This window comes from Hibiscus syriacus, unplaced genomic scaffold, assembly GCF_006381635.1.
Source record: "Hibiscus syriacus cultivar Baekdansim isolate YM2019G1 unplaced genomic scaffold, ASM638163v2 tig00116962_pilon, whole genome shotgun sequence".
NCBI classification, from domain to species: Eukaryota; Viridiplantae; Streptophyta; class Magnoliopsida; order Malvales; family Malvaceae; genus Hibiscus; species Hibiscus syriacus.
In genome coordinates this window covers 2,839,627-2,851,184 of record NW_024063488.1, presented here as the reverse complement: position 1 = coordinate 2,851,184, position 11,558 = coordinate 2,839,627, and the positions used below count along the sequence as shown (strand labels likewise).

The 11,558-nt window shown below is 33.3% G+C and overlaps 1 protein-coding gene across 1 annotated transcript; it reads left to right on the top strand.

Moving 5' to 3' along the window:
- The first annotated feature begins 5,268 nt into the window (after positions 1-5,268).
- On the top strand, positions 5,269-11,448 carry LOC120190170 (copper-transporting ATPase RAN1-like). Its single transcript, XM_039193293.1, has 9 exons — positions 5,269-5,660; positions 6,899-7,513; positions 7,795-8,224; positions 8,405-8,730; positions 9,369-9,427; positions 9,527-9,869; positions 10,117-10,317; positions 10,405-10,662; positions 10,882-11,448. Exons 1-9 carry the CDS (start codon positions 5,331-5,333, stop codon positions 11,356-11,358), a joined length of 3,039 nt encoding a protein of 1,012 aa, XP_039049224.1. The 5' UTR covers positions 5,269-5,330; the 3' UTR covers positions 11,359-11,448.
- The last annotated feature ends 110 nt before the right edge of the window (positions 11,449-11,558 follow it).

Here is an 11,558-nt window from a genome sequence, read left to right as displayed (position 1 = left end):
TTAAAATATGAATTTATCATATTGCAGTCAGTACGTCTAACTTATACATGTTTCAGTTTTTTAACGGAAAATGATAGTTTTAGAACATATGAATAATCAGTTGACCATTTTATTTTTAATAACTATGAGACTTAATAAAATAACATCTTATAGTTGAGAGATTATTTTACAAATTTTAATAATTAATTAACTCAATAAAATAACACCATACGATCAAAAGACGATTTGGGTAACTTACCCCGACAAATAAAGAAGGTATGTTATAATGCCTCAATTATATTAACTAACTACTACTACCGATGGAAAGAAATTAAATAGAAAAAAGGCTGACTGACGGAGATATCAACGCATGGGTTTCATGATTATATTATATCAGAAATTATCTTGAAGAGGATACGATTTGTTCAACTATTAATTTATTATTGACGTCGTGAATAATCTTCCTTTTTTTTACTTATGATCTAGTTTTTATTTTATTTATTTTTTAAATCACCGATATTTGATTTATTGATCAATTATTATGAATAAGGTTTTGTATAAGCTTAATACTGGATCGACTATCCCAACATAGTTTGTTCCACTCGTAAATACTAAGATTCAAACTTCTAATTTTGTTTAAGGGATCTAGTGTCTCATCCCACTAGACCAACTAATTGTTGATATGTACTTTAAAAGTTTTAGGGTAAACTACACATTTAGTATATAAAATATTATGTTTGTTATGCTTTGATACCTAAACTTTATTTTTTTTCAAAACCACACCTAACGTTTAGTTTAAGTTTCAATTTGAAACCCGTCGTTAAAAAATTAACAGAATTGTTGATATGTCAATTTTTAATTTTTTCAATGATGACGTGACACTACCTTATGATCAGTGACGAATCCAAAAAAAATTTATGGATTAGGCTAATATAAATATAATAAAGAAATTATCTAACAGAATTTATAATTTATACATATTTAGGGTAAACTACCTATTTGATCACTCACCATTACTTAATTTATGTTTTGGTAACTCAACTATTGTTTTTTCAAAATCATACATAATGTTATGTTTTTGTTCTCTTTTGGCAACTTGCGGTTAAAAAATTAACAGTGATACTAACAAGGTATTTTTTATTATCTTTCAATCCTAATGTTATATTATCTTATGATTGCACGTCAATATCACAGTTCATTTTTTAAAGATAAGTGACCAAAACAAAACCAAATGTAACGTTAGGTATGTTTTAAACTAAATAATAGTTAGATGACCAAATAATAAGTGGGTGATTAAATAAATAAATTATCCTTTTTTGAACATGGGGTGGGCCATGACCTAGATACGCTAATGCTTATGTTGATACATCAACATCACTGTTAAGTTTTTAATGATAGATACTTCAATGAAACATAAACTAAACATTATGTATAATTTTGAAAAAGTAAAGTTTAAGTATCAAAACAAAATAAAGATTATAATTTACGTACTAAACATACAATTTATTTAAAATTTTAATATAAATTCTTAAATTCACTATAGTAAATAAAGTTTTATATTCGTTCTTACGTTAATTTTATATAATTCAATGATATTAAGTAATGTAATAATGTTGGGATTTTGCATAAGCTCGAATCGACAACCGAAAATGTTCGCCAAGAAGGGTCGGGAGAGTTCTTGTGTTTAGGGAGTAAGAAGATTGAAAGATAGAAAATTTACACAGTGATTTATAGTGGCTCGACTTCTCAACCAAGTCTACATCCACTACCTTAACTCCTCACTAAGGATTTTCTAACAAATTCACTAATTTGTTATTTCTTTTTACAATACAAAGAGATAACATTTACAACTCCCTAGTTTTTCACGGGCTAAACTAAAACCTTATCCCTAGCTTTTCAATGGCTCAGCTAGAACCTTTCCTTTTACAAAAGGATAAAAGAAGTAAACAAGAAAACCTCTCAAAGGTATGGTGTTTACAAAATTTAAACTCACAAGAACACAATATTTACAAGAGAATAGAAAAATAAGATTGAAAAACTCTTCTCTTGTGTTTGAATACTTGGATAGATGTTCTCTATGTTCTTCAAGTGTCTTAAACATGTATTTATTAGTTGGAATGAGTTTGAAGTCGTATATAGCTGTTGAGGATATTTTGGAGCCGTTAGGGAATGAATTTCTGCAAAATAAAATTGTCATAACAGGGTGTATCGGTACACTATCAAGGTGAATCAGTACCCCTTCATAAAATTTGAATTTTATGACTGTTGTGCTGAAATTATTGTAGCATTGTATCAATACACTATAACAGTATCGATACTCATTTTACATTCGATGTTTTCGAGCATCGATATTGTCTATTACTGTACACACAGTATCGATACTATTTATACAGTACCGATACTATTCATATAATACTATTCATAAAAAAATATTTTTGTGTTCAATTCTAAATTAAATGAACTTTAAATTATTTTTGTAAACTTTAAAAACTTTGAATAAATTCAATTAAGGCTAAAACATTTTACTATAAATTGATATATCAAAACATAATTTAATAAATAATAATGAAACCTTTGTCCCCACCCAGCCAAATAAAGCCTCGTCAATACGTGTCTACAATTGTATTTTACGATAAAAGCCGCCCACAGCAAACCTCCTACCCCTAGTTTTTACCAACAAAATGTATGAGCATTCATTGAATCCTTAATGCTGCTATATTCTATCACTTTTTTATTAAAATTTACCATCAATTTATATGAAAAGGTCTAATGATTTTTTCAACGAAAAAAAATAATAATTAAATACTATTTTTAGTAACATTAACATGAGGATTCACATGACAATCTACATAGTAAATCAAATGTACTTTATGCAATTGTTAAATTATTTATCTTATAATTTTAAAATCATAATAAATATTAAAATTAACGTAAAAAAGTAAAAGTTTTAAAAAATGAAAAAAATATTAATAATTAAATTAAATTTAAAATATATACGATAAAAATTAATACTATCATCATATATTAAGAAAATACCAATTATTGTTTATTACGCGTGTCAAGAAGATTAGTGTTAGAGGGAAAAAATCTTGCGTACTATTACATTTAAACCGTTATTTTATTGAGATGTTTTAATTGGTTAAGTAGTTAAACATATTTAAATTGTTGTATTTCGTGTGAGCCTCCAATCTCATTATTTACTTTAAGGATGTAATACCTCTTAATTTATAATTATTAATTTCATCTAGTGACTGATATTTTTTTAAAATAGATACATATAATATATATTGATAACATAAATTTTTCGTATGGGGTGAACATAATATAATTGTTTATAAATAAAAAAAATTGTATTTTTAATAGTATGATTATTATTATATTTTTTTGGTAAAAAAATTTAGGTCATGAGTGATTACCTCAGTTTAAGGCCAGGGCATACATAAGACTCAATTGATATTTACATAAGAATTTACAGATTGTCCATCAAAAGTGACGGTGGTAGGATCCGAACTCGATCTTACAAACTCAAATTCCTGAATTTCAACCACCTGTGCCGACACACATTATTCTGATTATAAGATAATATGTATTCATATTTTTTATTAACTATTGACAACACACACCTTATAGACGTAACTATTTAAACCTAAAATATTTAGGAAAATAATACTCCTCTTAACCACTGACGTTACTTGATGAATTTTAAATAAAGAAATAGATCTTGCAACAATGGGTAGATGTCTTTTTTTTATAATAATATGAGATAAATATAAAGTAATATATGTTCAAAGATAATTCTCAATCATTTGATATTGAACACTGATACTACTAATATTTATGGTATTCGAATTCAAGACTTCAAAAAATAATAATAATTTTTTTATATTCAAATTATTGAGGTTCGTGCTGGGGTAGTTATTAAGTGCTGTTGAGTAGTATTAGTTATTCGTATGGTATCTTTGAAAGCACGAGGTTCAATTATTAATTGGATTGTCCCATTCATACATCATGACGTGATTGTTGGGAAATCGTCTCAACAAACCATAATTAACTTCGAGGCCAAGCTATTTTAGTTTCATCCCTAAAAATCTAATATTTATGCATTGAACAGCTTCAAATAAAACCCTTGTTTATATGGACTTCAAAAAAAATAGAAATATTATTGTTAGGGGGAGACATATATTGATGTTTTCTTTAGGATTGATTAATTTTTTTCTAGTCTGGAGTGAACGTTCAAACATCCTTATAGATATTGTGTTTGAACTTAAAATCTCTAATGATAACAATTATTTATTTAATCATTGAAGTCGATTGATTATCGATTGATGTTAAAAGAAAATGATTATGCTAATTTTAAAGATAAATTATGTATTTAGTCACTCATCTATTATTGTCGTTCTATTTTAATCACTTATTGTTAAAAAATTAATAGTGAGATCGACATGTCACCATAAGGTCATGCCACATCATCATTAAAAATAAAAAAAAGATAACATGATATACAATGAGATCGATTGATATACATATATATAGTATGGAATGATCATAATGTGGTCATGAACGTTCAAACATCCTAATAGATATCGTGTTCAAATTCAAAATCTCTAAAGATAACAATTATCTCTTTAGTCATTGAGGTCGTTTGATTCGTGCGAGATCGATTGATGTTAAAATAAAATGATTATGATAATTTTAAAGATAAATTATGTATTTGATCACTCATCTATTATCGTGATTCCGTTTTAATTACCTACTGTTAAAGAATTAATAATGAAATTGACATATTACTATAACATCATTAAAAAATAAAAAAAGATATCACACCAACAGTTTTATTTATTTCTTAAAAACGGATGATGAAAACAGAATAAAATCATAACTTAATTATGATTTAAAAATAATTAAATGACTAGAACGAAACTATAAAAATAATTGAGTGATTAAATATAGAGTTTACCGTAATTTTAATTGAATCGGTGAAGAAGAAAAAGAAAATTGGAAACGAGGATTTGGTGCAAAGACAGGGTCCCACACCCTGTTGTGTAGTACAAACTATTCAGTTTCGGCAAGTACAAAATGCTGGGCTGATGGTAAATAAACATAAATGGCAGGGACAAATTGGGTAGTCTGATGGAAGCCATTAAGCCAGCCAACCCAAACTATTGAAAAATTGCTGTCTCCACCATCTCCCTCGGAAATCTCTCCCAACACACTCATAAATCTTTTACTTTTTTAATTTTTATTCTCTCTATATAAATACATACACACATTTCCTCTTATTTTCCCTCTAATTTTCTCACTATTTTCCGGTTTTTCTATTTGCTCCATTCTCACCTTTCTTCTGTACCCTAATGTCGCCGAGTACGACGGACCTGCAACTGACGTCGCAGTCGGCCAGCGGCAGGAGATCGTCTTATTCCTCGCCGGTGCGCGCTGACGATCCCGTTGGCATGGAGGAAGGTACGCGACTTTTAGATTCGTACGATGCAGGAGATTATAAGCCAGTAAGTATGGATGAAGGTAGTATGCGGAGAATTCAGGTCACTGTAACGGGGATGACGTGTGCCGCCTGCTCCAATTCCGTGGAGGGTGCTTTGAAGAGCATCGATGGGGTTTTTAGAGCATCCGTGGCTTTGTTGCAGAATCGTGCGGATGTTGTTTTTGATCCAAATTTGGTTAAGGTTACTTCCCTTACTTACCTTTCGTTTCGTTTCCTTTTTCTCTTCTTTTAATTGAGTTTGTTGGGGGGAGAGTTCTGTGGTTAAGGCTCCTTAGTGTACGGCTAAAAAATAATAACAAAACCGGTAAAAAAAAGACCGAAAATATCATTATTTTTATCGGTTCTAATTACCTTTCCGTTTCCCGTTTGTTGGGTTTACTTAATTAGATAGATTTAGTTTCTTTTCTTTTATGGCATTATTGACTTTGGATTTTGACTTTAGATTATGCTCCTGGGTTCGTTTAATTAGTGAAAATTAGCGTCATTAATGTTCGGCAAGTTACTCTCTTCATTCACGTGCTTCAGTTGATTTTAATGTGTAATCTTATATCCACACTTACGCTCAAGTATAGTGTTGTTTGTTCTTTGGCTTCGAGCTTTTCCGAGTTTTAATTTTCATAAGCTATGTTGATTACTTATATTCATATGTATTGCATTTAAGTCTGATTTTACTTTGTCTTATCCGTGACTATAGCAAATTCTTTGAGAGAATGACAGCAATATGATTTTAAGTCGATGTTTCATCATGATCGCTACATCAATTTGCAGTGTATAAATTGTTAGTTTCTCTATTTTATTGGACCGAAAAAGACCTTCTGATGAACGTTGATGTTTGATCTCTTTCACTCTCAAACTGCATCTATGGTATTTGCTTTTCATCCAGTGTTGTAATCATATTACCATTTTTCTAAAGTAATTGTGGCTCTAGATTAAATTCATTTAGCACTGCTATTGTGCTTTACTGATGGTGTCTCTTTTCGGTTCCCTTTATATATATATCTCTTTATATTTAATTGATCATTCTCTCTTTACTTTTTCACGGGGAAATAGTTTTGCGTCAGTCTATATGTTTTTTTTTCTGTCTTGCTTTGAATATGTGGAGGGGAAAATTTGTTCTTATGTTTCACCTATTTTCTTCCATGAGGTAAATATTTTGCTGGAAGCAACTTTCCGATATCTCTTTCTGTTATTAATTTATTATTTATTATTTTTTTAGGGGAGGGGGGTTCAACAAAAAACTACTGAACTATTTTTCTTCTTCTTGGGCGTGGTGGCTGGGTTTCTACTGTAGTTTTTACGCCTGATACTTGGAACTCTTACTTATCTTGGGTTATGTTCACGTGCTTGAGTCTAATGTATGTACTTCGAAAATGGAGCTTTTGTGAACCAAATGATCTCTAATACTTCCTTGAAATTCAGGATGAAGACATAAAGAACGCAATTGAAGATGCAGGGTTTGATGCTGAGATTCTACCTGAACCCAGTGACGTTGGAACGAAGCCACGAGGAATGCTTGTGGGGCAATTTACAATTGGAGGTATGACCTGTGCAGCCTGTGTTAGCTCCGTTGACGGCATTTTGAGAGATCTTCCTGGTGTTTGTAGGGCCGTTGTTGCCTTAGCCACTTCATTAGGGGAAGTTGAATATGATCCCACAGTAATTAGTAAAGATGATATAGTCAATGCAATTGAAGATGCTGGTTTTGAAGCCTCACTTGTACAGAGTAGTGAGCAGGATAAAATCATACTTGGGGTTTCCGGTGTATTTAATGAGCTAGATGTACAGCTTCTGGAAGGCATACTTAGCAGCTTGAAAGGGGTTCGGCAATTTTGTTTTGAGAGAACTTCGGGAGAACTTGAAGTTCTTTTTGATCCTGAAGTTGTCAGTTCAAGATCCTTGGTTGATGAAATTGAAGGAGGAAGTAAAGGGAAGTTCAAACTGCATGTTATGAACCCATATGCAAGAATGACTTCTAAAGATGCGGAAGAGACCACAGTTATGTTCCAGCTCTTTACTTCCAGTTTGTTTCTTAGTGTGAGTATTCTTTTACATCTCTTCTTTACTAGTGGTCTAGTTTTGAGATATGTTGCAGCATTTATTTTCTCTCTTGAATATAGGATCTGTGTTTGAAACCATTTAGCCTTTTTACTTGAAAGCATATTACGCCTTGCCTTATGCCTCCAAACCGTAGCATATTTCTGGGATCTTGCCGCACCAAATGTTGTCCATGTAGTGCAATGCATGTTGAAATTTGTTAATTGGTTCTTCCTCCATTGTATTTGTTTTGAACTTATTGTTGGCATGTTTTGGTCCAGATTCCTGTCTTTCTAATTCGAGTAGTTTGTCCCCATATACCCTTGTTGGATGCTTTCTTACTCTGGAGATGCGGACCTTTCTTAATGGGTGATTGGTTGAAATGGGCATTAGTTAGTGTTGTTCAATTTGTTATTGGGAAGCGTTTCTACATTGCAGCTGGCAGGGCTCTTCGAAATGGTTCTACTAACATGGATGTTTTGGTTGCATTGGGTACTTCAGCTTCTTATTTCTACTCTGTTGGTGCGCTTCTTTATGGTGCAGTGACTGGGTTTTGGTCACCAACATACTTTGAAACAAGTTCCATGCTGATAACATTTGTGTTATTGGGGAAGTATTTGGAATGTCTTGCGAAAGGGAAAACATCAGATGCTATCAAGAAGCTAGTAGAACTTGCACCAGCTACAGCATTGTTGGTGGTTAAAGACAATGGTATGTGTTTCTTAATCTATACTTTATTTTGGTAAATGTTGTTTGAAATGTATCTAGGACTTTACTTTTCTTATTCATGCCATCAGGTCTTATTCAGATAATTGATTGTATTATATGGTCTTAAATGGGATCAAATTTAGAAATTGAAGGACATGTGCCTTCTATTTATCCTTTCTGCAGTTGGAAACATTTTTGGAGAAAGGGAAATCGATGCTTTGTTAATTCAGCCTGGTGATACCTTAAAAGTTCTTCCTGGTGCAAAGCTTCCTGCTGATGGTATTGTTGTATGGGGTTCAAGTTATGTAAACGAGAGCATGGTAACCGGTGAATCTGTACCTGTCTCAAAAGAGATTGATTCACCAGTTATTGGAGGAACAATTAATTTACATGGCGCTCTTCACATAAAGGCCACAAAAATTGGTTCTGAAGCAGTTTTGAGCCAGATAATTAGGTTGGTTGAGACAGCCCAGATGTCCAAAGCTCCTATTCAGAAGTTTGCTGATTTTGTAAGTTTTTCTTATGGAAATTTGACTTTTGGGTGTCCTGAAGAAATTTTGAATGTTAATATTTGAATAAGCTCATGGGTTTTAAATGACTAAATCTATTATATATTATCAGTATCATCAGTCCTAGCGTCATCCACTTACATGGATGAAGAAAAAATGATAAATCTATCTCTAAGAGTAATTAATTTTTTATTAGAATATGAAATTGAAAGCATTAACATTTTAGGAGTGCGGGGAGATAGTGGAAGAGAAGTGGGAGAATTTTCGTTGTAGGAGAGACTGATAAAAGTAGCTGCAGTAAACTACTAGTTTCTACTTTTTGGTCATATTAATTTTCAAATTACGATTAGTGCCTATAAATTTTAAGTAGTTTCTATTGACAAATATCAAATGGTTTATTGTTAAGTTTGGAATGGCTGGGACAAAGTTCAATGCAAAAATACTGGAGGTTCCCCTTATTAAATCAACACCCTTAGACTTAATTTTTATTATATTTTCATATTAAATGTTTATGCTCTACGTTGTAGCATCTATGAGATCATTACTTTAAATTGGTGGAATTTTTTTTTACAGGAAATTTTGTTGTCTTGCTTGCATGTTATGTTTAGTGCTTAATACTAGGTTTTTGCGGCTCGCAGGTGGCAAGTGTCTTTGTTCCTACCGTTGTTACGTTGTCCTTGATCACATGGCTGGGATGGTAAGATCTGAAGGGCTTATTTTGTTATAATTTCGTTCTTTTTTTATATAAAACGTGTGACCTCCATCAAAATTGGGTACTTTTGTTGATTGATTGCAGGTATGTTGGTGGAATTGCTGGAGCCTACCCAGAGCAGTGGCTGCCAGAAAATGGAAATTACTTTGTGTTTGCCCTAATGTTTTCAATATCTGTGGTGGTAATTGCTTGTCCTTGTGCTCTTGGCTTGGCTACTCCAACCGCTGTCATGGTTGCTACAGGGGTTGCAGCTAATAATGGTGTGTTGATAAAGGGAGGAGATGTGCTGGAAAGAGCTCAGAAGGTCAAGTATGTTATATTTGACAAGACTGGAACTTTAACCCAGGGCAAAGCTAAGGTCACAACTGCAAAAGTTTTCTCAGAGATGGATCGTGGAGAATTCCTTACTCTGATGGCTTCTGCAGAGGTAATTTCTAACAGCTTGACTAGTTTCAAAATAAGATTTCTTTGTGTGTATGTTTCTTATGCTATTTCTGGTTTCAAGTCCCACGAAGAGAATTTAACAATAAAGGGAGAAAATCTAAAATAGTCTTGCCTCTTCCATTTCTTTGATGAAAATTCGCTAATTGAAGATGCCCAAAACAGAAGCAAAGAATCCTCTGTTTCTTATGCATTTCTACAGTCATTGAATTTCCCCTCTTCTCATTCCTTAGGCTAGCAGTGAACACCCATTGGCCAAAGCAATAGTTGAATATGCACGCCACTTCCATTTCTTTGACGAAAATTCGCTAACTGAAGATGCTCAAAGCAGCAGCAAAGAATCCCCTGTTTCTGCATGGCTTCTTGATGTTGCAGAGTTCTCTGCCGTACCAGGAAGAGGAATTCAATGTTTTATCGACGGAAAGCGAGTACTTGTGAGTGCTTGGTCATAACTAATTATAAATCCTGAGGCTTGAGAAATTGTCTTTATTACTCTTATCAAACATGGTATTTGTGAATAGGTCGGTAACCGGAAGCTGCTTACAGAAAGTGGAGTTGGCATTCCGACCCATGTAGAAAAATTTGTAGTTGATTTGGAAGAGAGTGCCAGGACAGGCATACTTGTAGCTTATGATGGTAATGTGATCGGAGTTTTGGGAGTAGCAGATCCATTGAAGAGAGAAGCTGCAGTGGTCGTAGAAGGCCTGGGAAAATTGGGTGTCATACCTGTCATGGTTACTGGGGATAATTGGAGGACAGCCCAGGCTGTTGCTAGGGAGGTTTGTATGCTTTCATACGTACTTATGCATTGCATTGTTTTTTATGAGCTTCTGTTGAAATACTGCCTACTCAATGACCGATATTGCATTGGTTGTGCATCTGTATTGGTTGGATGTAAGATGAAGACTCATCTAATCTTTTCATACCAATAATAAGATCACATGACGATAGGGTGTGCAGACTCTAGATTGAACAAAATGTACTCTTTTTATGGACAGGTGGGCATTCATGATGTTAGAGCAGAGGTAATGCCAGCGGGAAAAGCTGACGTGGTACGATCATTCCAGAAAGATGGAAGCATTGTTGCTATGGTGGGTGATGGGATCAATGATTCTCCTGCTCTAGCAGCGTCAGATGTTGGTATGGCAATTGGTGCGGGGACTGATATTGCCATAGAAGCTGCAGACTATGTTTTGATGAGAAATAACTTGGAAGATGTGATCACAGCAATCGATATCTCGAGGAAAACATTTAGCCGTATAAGGTTGAACTATGTTTTCGCAATGGCGTACAACGTGATTGCGATTCCGATTGCGGCTGGGGTTTTCTATCCTTCATTGGGGATTAAGTTGCCGCCGTGGGCAGCCGGTGCGTGTATGGCTCTTTCTTCGGTTAGCGTGGTCTGCTCTTCTTTACTTCTTCGGAGATATAAAAAACCCAGACTTACCACAATTCTAGAAATAACAGTAGAGTAGAAAGAAATAAAGAAAATTTGAACAAGTCCCGATCAACTGCCTTATAAAAGGAAGGAAAGTAAAATATGTTGCACCTTGCAACTGTTGCATTACCTACCACTAGGATCAGGATGGATGGCTCCGTATGGTTTTTGGCCCTACATTTTTGCTTCTTAAAATTCAAAAAGATACAGAAACTGAAACACCATGCTTTTAATCTC

What these genes read in the sequence shown, in the direction of transcription:
- LOC120190170 (XM_039193293.1), top strand. Translation starts at nt 5,331, where the DNA reads ATGTCGCCGAGTACGACGGACCTGCAACTGACGTCGCAGTCGGCCAGC. An exon ending in TTGATCCAAATTTGGTTAAG is followed by an intron (nt 5,661 to 6,898) that starts GTTACTTCCCTT and finishes CTTGAAATTCAG; the next exon opens with GATGAAGACATAAAGAACGC. An exon ending in TCGACGGAAAGCGAGTACTT is followed by an intron (nt 10,318 to 10,404) that starts GTGAGTGCTTGG and finishes ATTTGTGAATAG; the next exon opens with GTCGGTAACCGGAAGCTGCT.